Source organism: Pinus tabuliformis, chromosome 9 (assembly GCF_031772625.1).
Source record: "Pinus tabuliformis cultivar Carrire ecotype Pingquan chromosome 9, CPIR1, whole genome shotgun sequence".
Lineage (NCBI taxonomy): Eukaryota > Viridiplantae > Streptophyta > Pinopsida > Pinales > Pinaceae > Pinus > Pinus tabuliformis.
Window position 1 is genome coordinate 395703634 of NC_142307.1, and position 17898 is coordinate 395721531.

The 17898-nt window shown below is 38.3% G+C and overlaps 1 protein-coding gene across 2 annotated transcripts in view; it reads left to right on the forward strand.

The window, feature by feature from the left end:
- The window catches only part of LOC149148808 (transcription initiation factor TFIID subunit 12b-like), a 154795-nt gene that overhangs the window by 108781 nt on the left and 28116 nt on the right, over positions 1–17898 (forward strand). For both annotated transcript variants that reach the window (XM_089445666.1, XM_089445664.1), the window contains one exon: positions 14670–14744. In XM_089445666.1, the coding sequence (XP_089301792.1) occupies positions 14670–14744 (75 nt within the window). The remainder of the gene's footprint in view (positions 1–14669; positions 14745–17898) is intronic.

Sequence of the window (17898 nt, forward strand, 5' to 3'; positions counted from 1 at the left end):
ATTTTCAAGTTGCTGGTCCAAATTTTGATCAAGTTCAAGGTAGTCACATTTCACAAGTATAGGAGGAGGAAGGTGAAGATTCTTTCAATCTTTCCTCTACTTCATAGTCCTCCATGTCAAGATGATGCTCTTACATTCTTGAGTGATTTGCAATCCTCTAATCTTGGTAGTGAATCAAATGAAATCCATTTATTCAGATCTGTAGCCTTGGGGAATAATCATTCTGATGATGATGATTCTATTTATGTACGTGATAACGAATGCCCAAGTGCACCAACCGTTTTTTCAGTTCCTCTAGAGGATTTTGATCTGAGAAAATTAGATCTGGAATCTGATGCAACCGAAGAAAATGTTCTTATTGAACCTTATTCGTCATCCCACTATCCCTTTTGCTCTCTTGTTTGCGATGCATCTACATGCGATGAAGACATTCCATGCTCTTCAAGTTCTTTATCGGACGAGTTCACTTCTCAATTGACACAAGGTAGTGAGGTTGCCCATGATGAAAAAGAAGATAATCAGATCATTGAGTATCCTTTCCATCTCGTATCATCTCTTGTTTTGCATGAAGATAACTCTTCAAATAAGCTTACTCATGAAATTTCTCTTGTTCATGCATCTCTAGATTTGTGATCAGAAGAATCTCTCGACTTGAGTAATTTGTTGGTCGAAGTTGTAAATTTCGATCAAATCAGTGATAGAGATGGTTGCCATTCGGTTAATAGTGGTCTCATAGAAATTAGTGAAAGCAATCATCCTCACACCATGCATGATCTGGTTCATTCTTCAAAATGCGATTTTAGAATCCTTGAAAGTTCCGGGACTTGTCGGGAACCGAGGCACTTCAACTTCCGTTGATGGTTATGTTAGGATCTCGCAACTCTGGTAAAATCCCTAAACCGTGTCAGGTCTGGTTTTCCTCACAAAACTCTTCTTTCTGCATGGTTTCACTCAATGTAATTTTCTTCTTGAAATATGTTTGGCATTGTGGATATAATCTTTTGAATTTTCAAGATTTGATGTCTGATCAGATTCAAGCTTTTGTTTCAGTTGATTCATCTCCATGCAAAACTCTTGCTCTTAACTTAGGTTTGGAGAGTGTCTCTCTCACAGAAGTACGAAACTGTGAAGTTGATTATTCTAAAGATTATCTTTGGCCAAAGGAGTCATACTTGTCACATTCTTTTGAAAACAATTAGCTCCTGATCCTTCTTGTGAATATTCTGATGCTAATCTTTTTCTAAACCGCACCTGAAATCCTCGAGCAATAGTAAATGCATGGATTATTTGACAGATCAAATTCTTCTTCACTCATTTTACCCTAACTGGTTCCATGTGTTTTCTATACTAGCATTCCTTTTTAGTTCTTTCGACTATTACGATGCTAGTGCAATGTGTGACCAATTACAAGGAAATGGTTTGTTACACATCACGTGAAGAAGATGATTCTATTATGCAAAGCATTTGCGAAACTGTTCAAATTGATTTATCTTTGGTAATTACAAACTGGGAATTTGATGCTTTAATCAGCCCATCTGATCATGATTCTATCTCTGATGACTGTCATTCAACTTACTATTTTCCCATCAGCACATCCAATGACAATTGTTTTACATCTTTTGATCTTTGTGGTTTATCATCTCACTATGCGGTACTTGTCAAGCAGTTGAGGCACTTCCACTCGCTGATGGTTTTGTCAAGTCCTCACTGTCTTGACATGCATGCTAAATATGATCAGATCTATTTTCCCTCGCAAGATTCTCATCATAATCCCATGCCTCTAATTGAAAATTCAACTTTTTAAAGATTTCGGGGTTTTCAAGAGGATTGTCACGAATTTTACGATCCAATCGTTGAATGGTTGGAGCAATCTTACTTGGCAAGCTCCGTCGCAAATAACAAGTTTTTATCTTTTCGAGGTTTGTTGAATGACAGTTTTCATCGAAAAGGTAAGAATGTGAATTGGTTAGAAGTAGTGGCTATGGCTTATCTTTCTTCTGACAGGCAAGACCTTATCATAATGCATACATGACACATTATAATTTATTACATTTAAAGTTTAAACATTATGATTAAATTGTCTAATGTCAATGCATAAATTATAAGTCTCTAAATTTGCATCACATTTACTCATGAATGATCGCATAATGAAAATAGGAATATCGAAATATCCAAATCAACCTTTATTATATATCCAAATCAAAAAATGAACCTTTATTTATATATGACGCTATAAGTACAATAAAGGCTATGAGGCTGCAAGTACTATAAAGACAAAAGACTAATCCTCATAAAAAATAGAAGCAAAAGCATGCTCAACTGTGGATGGTGGTGCTGAAGAAGATGATTGGTCAATTCCTCTTCTTGGCTCTTGGTCCTCAATATTTAGGGCAGCAAGAGAGAGCTCCAAATCAAGACTTTCTGGATCCACATGCCATTCTTTAGAAGGACCACTGCAATATTCTGGACCCCTACGAGATGCAAGGCGAAGGTTGGAGTGCACATAAACAAGATCATGTGCCTTCTGTGAGCCCAACCTGCTGCGCTTCACAGAATGAATAAAACCATAGGTGCTCCATTTTATTTTTGCTGATGAAGAGCTTGCCATTTGTGAAAGAACATGAATGGAAAGGTTTTGCAAATGTACACCATTTGCTCCATGACAAATCCACCACCTAATTGGATTCATGGTGCTTCTCTCCTCCAAAGCTGATATATCTGAATAATCATCTAATCCTGCAACAAAATTGGCAAATTCTTCCTTCACCTCCTTGTGTAGATGAGTTGGAAACATTCTCATAAGGGCTTTTTTCACCCCATTAGCCACCGATCTATCCTTATGGTCTGCCTTCCTCTTCCCATTGCTTTAAGCAATAATCTCCTCATCATAAAATTTGGGGTTCAAGGCATGTGCTAAAGTGTGCAATGGAGTTTTGAAATTGTTCCACTTATCAACAATGATTTTTTTGGCTAAATCAGCAAAATGATCATCAACAAACAAAAGCTTGTGGAGACTTTTATGAAATCCATGCCATCATATACCTCTCCTAATAAAGGTTGGCAGTGTCAACATTCTGAAGAAGCTCAAATGCAGGGGTTGTGAAATTTAGTAAGAAATCTATTTTGCTTTAACAATCCTCATCAAGGCACAATCTACACACCATATATCCCTACTTTGACTCTGCGTGTCTGCACTCAACCCAAAGTTGACTCACCACCATAGAAACTAATGCTTGCTTAACCTCAACAAGGCGGTGCAACATTAGGAAGTTTGAGGCATATCTTGTCTCAACAACTTTTAACAACTCCAATTTGGAGTAATCTCGAAATATTGTTTGGTATTGGTGGTGGTTGGTGATGAATTTAACAATCCACCTTGCTTTCCCTGTGATTTCCTTTATCCATGGAACTTTGTTGTCGATCTCCTCTAAGATCAGATTCAGATTATGGACAATGCAGGGTGCCCAAAAGATGTGGTCATACCTCTCCTCAATAATTAAACGTGCAACTTTGCAAACTGGTGCATTATCTGTGATAAATTGCACCACCCTGTTAGGTCCTATTTGTTCAATAGATTTTATAATAACATCAACAATGAACTGTGCAACTTTTACCTCTCTTGAGCAGTCTTCCGCCTTTAAAAACATTGCTCCTTTCGGTAAAGTGGCAATGATATCTATCAATGGTTTGCGCTTTGTATATTTCCATCCATTTGAGACTATGGTAACACCAGAGCTACTCTAGGAAGAACGAATTGGTGATAAGATATCCTCCACAAGCTCCTTCTCATTTTTGAGAAGCTGAGTTCTGACATTCTCATAGTTGGGCCCCTTGTACCCTTGAGGGGCTTTGTTAATTGCCGTTATCATATCTTGCCAATAAGGAGAGCGAACAACATTGAATGGGATACCACATGCGTAGATGCACCTAGCCACTCTGGAATTAGTTTCTTCTCTTGCTTGCACATTCACTAATTTAGTAATTATGCTATCTTGAACTGAAGAGGATGTATTTTTGGATGGTGGTTGTTCATGTTGTTGAGTGGCTCTCCTCTTCCTTGCTTCAACTACAATCCTTGGCTCAATGTTTGGTGGAGTTTGAGTAGTAGCTTGACTAAACTCTTCATGCCTTCTTTTAATTCCATCCACCTCATCTTGCTTTCTTTGATATGCCCTCCTCGCCAATGGGTTTGTTGTTTTTGTGCAACCTGCAATCCCCTGTCCTCCTCCATGCAACTAATGTGCCTTCACTCTTGGGTAGGAGCCCTTGTACGAATTACTGCAAATATTACATCGCCATTCCCATGAGCCACCACCTCCACATTTTTGAAGCTTCTGAACATGCCTCCAAAGAGGATAATATTCAGCCCTTGGGTTGGACTTGGGGCTTGAACTTGCACATTGGTTGGAAGTCATTACTGCAAAAAAAAAAAAAAAAATAAAAATCTGTAAAGAAAAAACGTTTTTCATATATTTGGATGCATAAACCCTTGAAAAATAGAAGAAATAATGGGAAAAAACTAAGAAAATGAATGCTTCTTACCCAAATTAATTTTTTTGTAGCTGAAGCTACCGCAAAATGCCAGAAAAGACAAGAAATGTGGTTGTAGCTGAGCGCCAAAAACTAAGAATGTCGTAGCTGGAAACTCTGCACTCCAAATCTGCTTGTGAAATCTCTTTCTCTCGCTATTGAAATCTCCTTTTCTCGTTGTTGAAAACACTCTAGCTGAAACTGTTGCTCTCCTCCTCTTTTCTCCTTGCTAAAATCGTCCGTCTCCAAGTGAAATGACTGGCTCAAATCGTGTGATGTGGGAATGAGGCGAGGGTCTTCTTATAACTTGCGAGAGCCATCTAGAAACATCCAAAAGATATTATATTTGCCCAATAAAGAAAAGCGGAAAAAACATAACTTAAAGGTGGAAACGCGATTGTACGACTAGGAAACGCGTTTTACGCTGTACTGGGCCATGTTTTCCCTCACGTGAAATGTGCTAATACAGCTTGAAACGCGTTTCCAGGCCGTTCCAAAGGCATTTTCGCATTTCCATTTCATTTCTACCCAGAAATGCTCTCAGGACCAATGTTTCCTGCAACATAGGTTTACGCCATGCTCAACCCATGTCAATAGTTATAGTGTGGATGTTCATTGACAGTCTCTCACTTTCTACTGTGTTTGTACTTCTATTTTGGTGAGTTCTTCAAATTGTTGCTTTTGCACACCTTCGTTTTCGCGAGTATCGTTTTCATGTTTTCGATTGTCGCTTTTGCTTTATTTCACTTTAATTATTGTCATTTTCATGTTATCTTCACTTTGGCATGTGTCGCTGTCACCGTCGTTCTCATATCGGAAGCGTTCTTCACACTTTTCTTTCCATATCACATGTGTCGTACTCTGGCATGGGAAGTGTTGCTTATCGCGCAAAGTGGACTTTTGGTTTGTCTCAAGGGGTAATCTTTGTGATAATGAGTTGTTTTTATCATGTAAATATGTATCACACTCATTCCCAAAGTTTTAAGCATTGTCGCACAAGTGTTGTCATTGTCGTCGCGAAGTGTATCTTTAGTGTCGCACTTGGAGTGAGCTATCGCAAAGTTGTCGCATTGAGGAGAAGTCTGTTGTTCATGTGTACTGAGTGTTCCTTATCATGTCGTCAAGTGATCTAAGTGTGCGGTCATGTTTAAGTCATGCTTTGGTTTAACTTTTCCTCACTCATCCAACACAGTCAAAACTAGGAAAACTCCCCGACCATGCCACCTAGCCTTAGTTAGCCCTCCTGTACTACGCATTGTGCAATCTCAATGCTCAAGCAACAACCTTGCCTCTTGGCATTGTGCACTGTGCAGTATCTGCCTTCCAGAACTACGCACAACGCAATATCAGTGCTCAAGCTCAGCCACTGAGCTCTAGAACTGCACAATCTTTCTCTCCAGCCCAGCGTGAACTGCGCGTTGCGCAGTCTCAGTCCTCAAGCCTCGGCCTTGATCTCCTGAACTACATAGTTGCGTAGTCTCTTGGCTATGTTGTCTGCCAGAACTGTGTAGTGGGCAAACTCTCATGGCTCAAGCCTCCAACTTGAGCCCTTGAGTCCCTCAACTGTGCAGTCCCTCTGCGTAGGCCTCCCTCAGTTATGCATTGCGTAGTCTCAAGGCTCAAGCCTCTAGATTGAATCCTTGAGTACCTCAACTGCGCAATGCCTTGGCCTTTGTCCTTCCAGAATTGCGCAGTGGGCATCTTCAAGCCTCGAGCCTTTGCCTTGAATGCTTAAGTCCCTCAACTGCGCAATCTCTTGAACTTGGTCATCCTGAACTACGCATTGCGCAGTCTCAAGCCTTAGTCTTGCACCTTGGCCTCTGGAACTGCGCAATCCCCATAGCCAGTCACTCAACCAGTCACCAGTTCTAGCCCTAACATGTGAGTTCATGAAATATGTTATGTTAGGAGTTTTTCAGACTGATGTCAACTTGTCATGAATGGTTTTTAGTTGCATATACATTATCTTTTCATGACAGGATGATGATGTAGGAAAAGGAGAGGAGGACCATGCTAAAAGACACATATGGAGCTAAAGAGATAAGATGATCATCAGAGGAGATGACCAAGGAACAACAAATTACAACAGAAGATCAAAGATCAGGACCGCATGAAGGCTCCATCCGATTCACAACCCTTTGGAGGGTGGATATGAAGAACGAAGGATATCTCTCATGAAGATGAAGCATTGAACATCTCTTATGGAAAACAAAGTAGCAACAAAGAGTGGCTTGCCATTGCCATGTCATCATGCAATCCGTGTCATCAATGTCATGTCATGTCATGAGTCATCATGTGCCACATCATTTGTGGATTATGTAAATTCTATATTGGAAAATATAATTTAAAGTGGAAGTCCATGAGTCATCCATGTAATGTGAAAAGTCATGTGAGAGTCGAAAGGTCATAGAAAAGTCAAACAATCATGAGGGTAGTCCAAGAGTTACATGGGAGGTGAATGATCACGCCATTTGTTATATATACACCTTCATTGTACATGTAAAGGAATTTTCACTTTGGTTTCTCTCCAGGCATTAGAGAGGAAGATAGTTGTTTTGGAGGAGCAAGTGACCGCTCTAATGCTCCAATATTGGGGCTAGTGGTGTTCACTATCTTAATATATCTTGGAACTTTTACTTAATTCAGAAGCTCGTTGAGCCGACACACTTTCATGCATATGTTGTGAATATTGTAAGATTGTTATTTGAATGTTTGCGATGTATGTTGTTTCTCATCTGTACTAAGGAAATTGAACTATTTCGGTGGCTTTGGTACTCATCTTGTTAAAAGTGTGTTGTATTTACTTTAACAATTGTTGCTTCTCTGCGAACTATTTCGCTGGTTGATAAACCATTCATTCTCATGTATGTGCTCATGTGCCTTTTCTAGATTAGTACTATTACTTGTCTTTAAAGGGCCCACTTTTCTCTGCCCTTTTGGTAGAAGGGCCTTGATACTTTCGGTAGCTAAACATTTCACAAGGCATACTCACTCGCTAATCCGAAGATACTTGTGTATTACTCTCTTGTGCTTAACTTTGTAGCCAAGGCAAATCTACAACAATACATGGCAGCCAGGCAGATACTCCGGATGGGGCTCCTACTTCAAACGATGTGAGGTGTAATTGGGACATCACATTGGGGATACCCCCTGGTTGACGGATTTCTAACACCAACTATAACGAACAAAGTTCGTACTTGTAGTAGAATACTCGGAAGATTTGATATAAAAGAATGTCCATCATGGAACAGATAATATATTATATTAGATTATTTGAATACAACTAGATGATTACAATGAGGGCGAGGGTATGCTTATATATGTTAGGCAGGTGCCTCTTCACTAACGGTCATGTCCTTAGGGACATACCTCTTCATTAACTAATTACTAACTTGTTAATCATTATTTATTGTTATTATTGTTTACGTTATTTTTAATATTTTATATATATTTTTTATTCATAACATTGCCTTCTTCTTCAAAAAGCTTTGTCCTCGAAGCTTACTGATGAAAGGGCTTGATCTCTTTTCTTGTTTTGAAGATCTTCTCGTTTCAGTACTTTTATATTCGCTGATACAAGACGATATGATTCTCTAAGTGATAAACAAAACTGTCACACTGAAAAGGGATCAGACCATCCTAAATTAATCTTTTGTGGAGCTTGGCAATTACTGAATAGCTGGGATAATTTGTTATCATCAGTCTGGATTGTGCCAACATCATTATTCTTTAGAACATGAGTTTGTTGTTTCTGTTTTGAGAGATACATATACGTAGACTGATTGAGATGTCTATTCTTGTGATTCAGATGTAGATAAGGAGTTCTTTTGGTTTGTTTTTCCTTTAATGTATGTGTTGCAATATTCTGATTTACTTCAGATTCTAATGTTGTTGAATTGGTTACAAAATATTCGCTTGGATTTTTCATCGTTTTAACTGCAACTTCTGAATATGTCGTGCCTTTAACTAGGTTGTCATTTTCTTGAGTTCTGATATTGACTGGCTCGGTATTTGTGCCTTTTTCTTCAACTTGGATGGTTACGTCTGTAGACTTCGATACATCTTTCGTGTTGAGTTCTTCTAGTTTGTTTTTCAAGGATTTCTTGGCATTTTTATGTTTTTTAATTTGTGTCAATAATTTCACATTTTGGTCCTTGAGGCGAATAACTTCTTCGTTTTTGTCAGTAGCGATTTTGTCAGCTTCTCTTTACATATTCTTTATCATCTTTTTACTCTCTTGAGAAATTACTTTTGAGATATCTTGTATGTCTTCTGGTGTTACTAATTTCGGCTTCACTGTAACATCTTGTAGTGTTATTTTTTTCTTTTTGTGAGAAAATGTTAAAATTTCATTTTTTGTATTTTGGATAAAAGACCCTAGTGATGCCATCTAGGGTGAACCTAGAATTATATCACTATTGTCACAAAATAAGGTTTTAACAGTGAATTGCGAAACAAAGATATAGCCTTCAATGTTTAGTTGTAGATTGCTTATGTTATTTTGTTTATGATTCATCGAATCCATCATTTCAATTATGTTCGATTTAGGGGTCACTAATTGGTTAGCACATTTAGTACTAACATAATTTTATCCTCATTAGGATCAATAGAGATTATAATGTCCCTTCCTGCAAGTGATCCTTTGATTTTGAATAGTGCATTAACGCACATCATACAAGTTTTAGGAATTCTGCCATCACTGATCTTCATTTCTTCTTCTTTCATCATTTTCAAATTCCTCTAGAGATTAACTCCTTTTGTATCTCCTTTTGTATTTGTTGATGAATTTAGAGTTCTAAAGGTAACCTCTTTAAGTATATGTGAACTTTATATAAAAATATATATAATATATATCACCCTTTTTCAAAAGAAAAAAAAAACTCAATGAATGTTTCTCTTTTAATGGGTACTTTTATACTTCAAATAGACCCCTAAATATTGACTTGGTAATGGAACTTCGAACCCTTTTGAATTTTCTTCCTTTCAAATTTGTGTATTTCAATACTTTCTAATCTCTCCCTTTTTTATTTATTTATTAAATATAATAATAATAATACTTTTATTTTTAACTTAATATATAATGATACTAATATTTGTTTTTGGTAAGAACTTTTTTATAATGTCACGATGATGCTTTATACGCTTGATGAGTCACCCACTTAATAGAGTTACACCATTTCATATATTAGGGTCACGATGTTTTCCTCACTGTTTGATTTCTGAACAATCCATCAATTTCCATTGAATGAACAATGATAGATAGGGACCAAATCGGTTAGCAACAAAAACAAAATTTTGTTGGATGGCTGATCAGTCTGAGTGATTTCAATTGGCGGTTGGTGGCAGTGGTTTATACCACGAGCAAAATGAATAGCGAACCAGGTTTGAATGCGTTGAATACCAATGTAACAAACAAAGTTTGTACTTGTTTTAGAAGACTTAGCAGAAATGGTATATAAGAATGTCCATCATGGAACATATAATATATTATATAGGAATATTTGAATACAAGTAGATGATTACAATGAGTGTGAAGGCCTACTTATATACCCTATGCAGGTGCCTCTTCACCAATGGTCATGCCCTTAGGGGCATATCTCTTCATTAACTAATTACTAAATAGTTAGTTATTTTTATTGTTATTATTGTTTACATTATTTGTAATATTTTATATATTTTTTATTCATAACATCAACAATACCCTAGTACATGACAAAATTGAATGGAAACATTGAAATCCCCCAATCTTGAAATCTTGAAAAAATGACAAGTTTGCTAGATTTTGAGTGATATCTAAAATTCTACTTTCTCCATATGAAATCCAATGAGGTTGGAACCACTCTCAAACATCTTTTTTCTTTGAAAAAAAATTGCGTTGGAACATCGTTGTGACAATTTTTTTGTGAAAAAAACCAGGGAGCGATTTTTTTTTTTTTTTTATTATTATTATTTTTTAATTCTTTATTGCGGCAGCGCGATGAGAAGTGCACTCTGGGAGAAATTCGAAGGGAGGGGTGCCGCTCCCCTGGAACCCTAGTTCTAAGGTGAAGGTCTAAGGTGACTTGATAAGGCCTTCCACTAGAAAGACACAATTTCGGCCCAAGGTTTTAATGAGAAGCAAATTCACTTTCTTTGTAGAGATGTAGGGTTGAGAGCACAAGACCTAGGGCTTGATTGATAGGTTGAGTGTTGGGGTGGCCAAAGGTCAAGACAAGGAGAAATGGTTTCCAACAATGATTTTCAACAAGAACAAGGCTCATGAAACCCTAAAAAAGCCTCCAAGTTGAAGCTAAGTCCAAACTAGGGCTGGCTTAGGGCTAGTAACTAAGGAAAACAATTTATGGATGAAATGGAAGTGAATGCCTACCAAAAGAAGGCATCTTGTGGGAACCACTAACCTCTTGGCATTTAGACTCTCCAACTTCAGAAATTCCCTTGCCCTAAGAATTCACACCAAGCCCTAGCTTGGCCGCTTATTCTTAAAGGCGCTGAATTACATAAGAAAGGAAGAAGAGTAGGATTTATGGATAAAATTTAAAGTGATCACCAACAAAGGAGGGCCAGTTCCTTATCCTTGGGTGGATGGAGTCTATGAGTTGATCAAATGAACGAAATATTGATAAGGAGGAATGATAGTTGATGCCCTAGCATAAAAAACCATAAGAATTTACATATACAATGGATCAAGGCTTTTGTTGGGAGAGCTAGTTAAAGTTCAACACTAGGATATTCATTCACATGTTATTCATGATTAATGCTTGGAATAATAACATCTAGATGCCATTCAATATATATTCAACAAACTAGGGCACAATAGCGGTGCCATAGATTCAATATATTCCATACATTAGACATAAAGAAAATAGATATTCAATAATTAGGTCACTTATAAAGATAATATGCAAGAATCAAGATAATCCATCCATTTATCCGAGACAATAGCTCCAAAGACAGATGGGTTGTTCCAAATATCAAAGTGCATTCATAGGTCACATCTCTACCACAAGGAAAGAGGGCCGAAGTTCTTTAAGGAGAGGCCAAAATCTCCAAGTTGTGATGATGATTTACAACAAATGATCTCTCCTCTACTTATATGAGGAGTCACAAAGTTAATTTTAGCCTAATGCCCCCTAAAACAATAAAATAATGATGCAACAAGAAGTTAGGTCACAAGCCGACCTTATAGCAATGACAACATAAACGATTGCCCACTCGTGAACCGTAGGGAAGAATGCGCTGACGCCATCCATGTGTAGGCCATTTAGTTCATGCTTTGAGGGCTAAGGTTGCCAAGTGAATTGTAGAAGCCCTCTAAAATCGAGATGTGAAGGTTGGCCTTCACATTTATGTCAATCTCTCTCTGTGGGCCCCCAAATTGCATCTTGGGGTCAAAATGTGGTCTCATGGGTCTCCAAGTGGCCAAAATGCCTGTCTCTGCTCCAACGTTGGGGGCTTTCAAGGTGGTGCTATCCCTCCCACGTCTCAAGTGTGAGCCCATTCTCCTCTGGCCCCTGGATCAACTACCATCGCTCTAATAGTGCTAAGCCAACTGGGGGCATACTAGGTCCTGGTGCATCATCCCCTAAAGTCATAAATGTAGGGCAAAGTATTGGAACATTATGTGTGTTGGAGGTGCCCATGGGTGTGTATAGTGCTCTATTGCTGCTTGGAGTCCCATGGCTCGCAATGCCTCGCCTGTGGGTATCAATATGCTCCACTGGAAGACCTAGGCCCCAGTGAAGTTTCCCAAGCCACGACTATGGAACCACATGACAATTACACCCAATATCCAATGCTAGCAACTACATTGTTAGATACATTTAATCATTTTTGCATCTAAGTGGATCAAACTGAAAGTAATGGGCAATTTGACATTTCAAATAAGTCTTCTCTTCCACAATCAAGGCTTTGAACTTGCAATGGTGTTACCTCCCTAGGTAGGAGTGGTTAGTAGACCACCTTATTAGGTGTTTCCAACCCCCAAGGGGAAGTGGAATGTCCTTGGTCTACCCTTCAATTAATAGGTGCCATGTGAATAATGATGAAACGAAGGGGAGAAGACGTCATGGCCAAGTGCCATGGTCAAAGGGACCAACAATGATGGGCTCCTCATCTTGACTGTACATATGCGGGGAGGGATCAATTGTGGATGCCTGAGTTACCAACTTGGCCTTTGTTTTTCCACCTCTCTTGTGCACCTTTTACTTTTTATTGATTTTTCTTTGCATTACTGATTGTTGCTCAAAGGGTTAGAGCTTGCTTTGTATGATGTATATTAGTTAATACCCCTTTAACAATGAGATAGCTCATTGCCCATCAAGGGTTGGGACATGCAAGGGTTCCTTCTTATAATATGAAGAGCAACATGTGTTCAGGGACTGAGTGATGGCCATAATGAGTGAGATAGGGCTCATGCTATGCTTTTGCCCACGTGCTAATGTGTAAGTCTTGACCATCTTTTGCATTTTCATCTTCTTTTGTTTTTGGATGTGGCCATTGTATGCGTTTTTTGTTCTTTTGGTTGCATCAACCTTCTAGGGCAAAGTTTTGGGCCCTACCCAAGTATGAGGATGTATGGTGCCAAATCCCAGAGTACCAATGGTTAGTTGAACTTGATGAAGGGAGGTGGAATGTAGGGTTTATAATATAAGATGGAAAGTGGTAAATATAGAATAGAGAGAGATGGGACTATGTTATCTCAATTGACGTATCCCATGTAGTGACCCTCCTATACCCATTGGGCCATTAGGGGAGGCGCCCCTAGATTAGGATGAAAGATTAACCCCCCATTTAAGGTGAGGGAACAAGATCGCTGTCAAAACCCCTCTTTATTCTAGGTTAGTCCATAATCCATGTCAAATGCCCAAATACAAACAAGCATAAGCACCCGATTGCAAAATGAATAACGTACCTTTTTGATCGGAAACCCACCTTCCAACATGTGCTCTTGCCAAATGGGCGACAAAACATATGATTGATGCAGGTGACATAGATATGAGTGGCACATCGTCATCGGCCAGTATTGGCTGTCAGGGGCTGCTGGCTGGCCGACTGGAAGAGATGATGGGAGAAAAAATTCTCCTATAGGGTCACCCACTTTTGGTGGTTAACAGTGCAAAGAACGAAAAAATCATAAAAATCATGAAAATATCTGCATAAATCGACAAACATCAGCAAAATTAAGATGCCACCAGACTATTAGTAAAAATTGGCAAACATCGGCTAGGCCAAAGAATCACAAAATCTGGATAAAATTATGATAAAATCGGGATGTTTACAACATTGGCCTCTATGGCTTACACCAAGCCCTGTAGATTTTTGCAAAGGGACCTTTTAACTTGAAATTTTACCGTAAATCACCCGAACCCATAATTATTACATACTTATCCTTGGCTGAGTCTTGTAGTAGAAACCTTAGGGGGCATTTAGCTTAAGTCTACGTTGGTTACTCGATCCCTAAGATCTATTGGAGAAGCCTCTCTTATGGGGATTGTATAGAACCATAGAAACGAGGGGAGTAGTTGCTGAGGTGACAGTGGTAACTCTCCTTATGTTGCTTTCAATCAAAATTGTTTAGTGAGGCTTTTCACCAAGTTGCTAGATTTTGCAGTAATAGGGAACATGGCTGTAAGTTATAATTAACAGATTGCCTAACATAAAATGTTTTGTGATTGAGTACAAACATGGCAGAATGGATATACAAACGAATTCTCAAAACATATTCACTTGACATTTCTGCAAATTGTTTTTTTAGTTTTTTCACAGACCATACAACCATAGAAGCGGTGAGAGATTGAACTGACTGTTGATTAATAATGTTGTATTTTTCTAATCCTTGATTAAGAAATTGAACCTCCATACAATTATTTTCCAAATACAAAAGAAATACTATTTTTATTTTTTATCTAATTGAGGATTTTTCAAAAATCAATATATGTAAAGGAAATGACTGTATGACATGAATGTATGAGTAATTTATTGTCTATTTTATGCAGATTATGAGTTTATGATCAATGTTTGCACCATAGATTGTTGGCAGGAAACAAGTAGGGTGTTACTCTTTGTAATCAATTGGAACAGAAGATGGGTCCAATGAAGTTGAATTTGAGTCTCTAACCTTTTGCTTCTCATGGATTCAGGTGGACTCACATGAAAAGTTAGATCCTGCAGTTGAAGACTTTCTTTTAGAGATAGCAGAAGATTTCATTCATTCGGTAATGTCTTTAAACATAATCGTCTATCTTTCAGGAAGTTTTTATGGTTTTATGCCAACAGACTTATTTGTGTCTTATTTACAATACTTATTAAAGCTAGGGTTCTGAATAAAAATTGATGGAAAATACGCTATGCAAAATTTTAGTAGCTCGGAGGATACTGCTTTATTGAAATAACCTGTTAGCTTTCCTTTTATGAAAGGTCATGTTCAAGGTACTTTTGGTTGACAGCCCAGCTTTGCAGGGAACTTATTTAAGTAATAATAAGATGATAAGATAATTTTATTAATTTTCAACAAATGGCCACATAATTAGGTCAGTGGGACTGGATAATTTTTATTAATGTCCAACAAATAACAACATAGCTAGGTCAATGAGACTGGAATACAACCAGTATAAATACAACGTGGAAGTGCCAGCGCAACTCTTATTGACAAAGCTATCTGCTTATGTTGTCTCTGATTGACAAACTTGCATTTCATTACTGTATGTAGTACTCTGGCCAACTATATAGGGCAGTTCTACTGTAGTCATTTTGTGATAAAAATTATAGGATTTCATAGGCACTTTTAGCAGTGAGTTTTGATGACCACCATTAAAATGTCCAATCGAGTGCCTGTATATTCATAGTACTGTAGATTTGCTGGATCTGTAATATAATTACTATGGACAATCGGAGGCATGGCTGACCTGTCAAATGATAACTCAATACTTGTAGTGAATAGTATACTCAACTAGATCGGTAAGATATGGAGAATCATTCCTTTGCAAGTAGACATAACATACTCCATGACTATATAGACAAGTATTTACCATAGTGACATGGGCTCTTCTATCTGTGCCACCAACTGTATCTGTACATGTTGTGCCCACATATTTGATGATTTCTATTACAAAGGAAACCTGCTATATTCGTTTACCTGTACTTTAAAATGTTTTCATCCTTAGCGTACCATACCTGTTGCCGCTCAAGCTAGCAGGGGACCTAAAGGGGATCCCTAAAGGGGCAAATGCTAGACCAAGGGCAACAAATGGAGACTTAGCCCACAGTCACCTCAGCTAAGGTTCCCCACTATTTATGGACTTTCACCGATGGGAGGATACCCAATATATATGGAGTCACAAATGAAGGATAAATCGACAAATGGATATAGAGTGACCCAAATGATCCCTTTACAGAAGAGTTTGAAGAGTGGAGCTTGTTTGCTTTCTATGTAAGGTACAATGTCTTCTAGGAGAAGGATGGGAAGATTTGAGGGTTAGGCTTAGGGAATATGACTTGTGAGAGAGTTTCCCAATCCCTGAAATCCTTATTGAAATTGGTATCCCAGATGGTTCTTGAAGAATTGTCTTTTCAAAGGAATGGGACCACATGGGACAAAGTGGACACAGCCTTGGTTAGGATGTAAGAGTTTAACAACCGATGATATTCTTAACCCAGATAGGAAGGGGGATGTTGAAGAAAGTGTAACTAGGTTTGGTCTTCTTAAATGTACTTTTGATATTTGTATTTTTTCAAGAAAAGAAATATTATTTTTGTTATATTTATCAATGAGTTTCTTGCTCATTGAAATAGGTCTAGCACATGTCAAAGTGCTATAGGTGAATCAAAGAGTCAAAAGAAAATGTTGAAGACACTTAATGGCATGTTACACAATGTATATATTTGTATAAGAGTCAAAGAATATCCCTCCAAGCAAAGACAAGTCCTCTCCATGCAATGACATCTTCAAAGGAGCAAAAACGTAGAAGAAAAACGAAGTCGGCCTATTGTCCTCAAGTCGGCATAAAGGAGGGACAGTCCTCTATACATAGAGGCTGTCTACTCCTCCAACGACCAGCCAACACACCTGTGAAGTTAGCGAAGAAGGATAACTGAGAAAAGGTGAAGAAAAGTCGAGTTTAAGGCGCCTCTAGTGAAGCGAAGAAGGAGAAGTCTAAATTGAAGTTGAAGGGACTGCTTTTAGGGTGAGAAATAGCCACACATGCGAGAAATAGAGGATAGTTTGCGGTTACATCAGTAGCAAGATCACAATCATACATATCTTAGTGTTTGGGCTAGAAAGTTAGGCCTATAAAGCCTCCTACTGAAGCGAAGAAGAGGCTCTCCCAAGCAAAGGTCAAAGGAGCCTAATATTCAAGGAAAACACCCACACGTGTGAGAAACTAGGGTTGCTGTGCTGTCACTTCAAGCCTACAACTACACATGAAGAAGAAACTTGGTTGTTCAAGAGAAGGAAGGTGTATCCATAGGTGAAGGATCTCACTAAGTATAAAAGATAAGCATCTCTTCTAGAGCTCACATAAACAAGGTCTATCTCAAGTCGAAGAATGAAGGAGGACGAAGTGCCGGGAAACAAAGTGCAAGAAGAAGAAAGGACTTGACTTGTGCTTGGAGGATATTCTTGTTAAGGGTCTAGGGTTTGCCAAGGGTTTTCCTCTCTAAGAGAGAGAGGTTTTTCCCTTGTAGAGAGCCAACATCTTGTGTTCTTGTTCTTATGTTTTTGGTAGCAGTTTGATGAAGTAAACACACATGCATTAATAAGAAGAGAAGAAGATTAAGCTAACAAGATAAATTGTAAAAGAGCTTCACAAATTGTTATCAAGTCTAGAAGAATCCTACTATACCTCATTGCCCTAGATTCTTCAACATGGTATTGGAGCTAAGGTGACACATCAAGGAAAGGGCATCTCAAGAACACTCATAAGGTGACTCATCAAGGAAGAACATCTCAAGAACATCTACAAGGTTGAAGCATCAAGCCAAGAAGTCTCAATCACATCAAGGACAAGAAGGTCTACCATCTATCATTCATCAAGGAAGACTACAAAGCAAGAAGAAAAGCCTTATATAAAGGCACCTACAAGAAGAGCAAATCAAAGAGGGACCTACATCAAGCTACACCATGTTCAAAAGGAAAAGCACTACAAAGTCAAGTCATCAAGCAAATCTCATCATCAAGCAAGTCCATTTGGAGAAAGCAACTTGAAGAACATTAAGATCTAAGGAAGGCAAGCCATCAAGTCTTCTAGAAGAAAGCAAGTCCACTACATCTCAGACTCTATAAAGTAAGTAAATGTCCCCTCCTGAATATACCTCAATGTCTTTTTGCAAGGAAATCAACAAATTGGTTGGGACCACCAACTTCCTTGC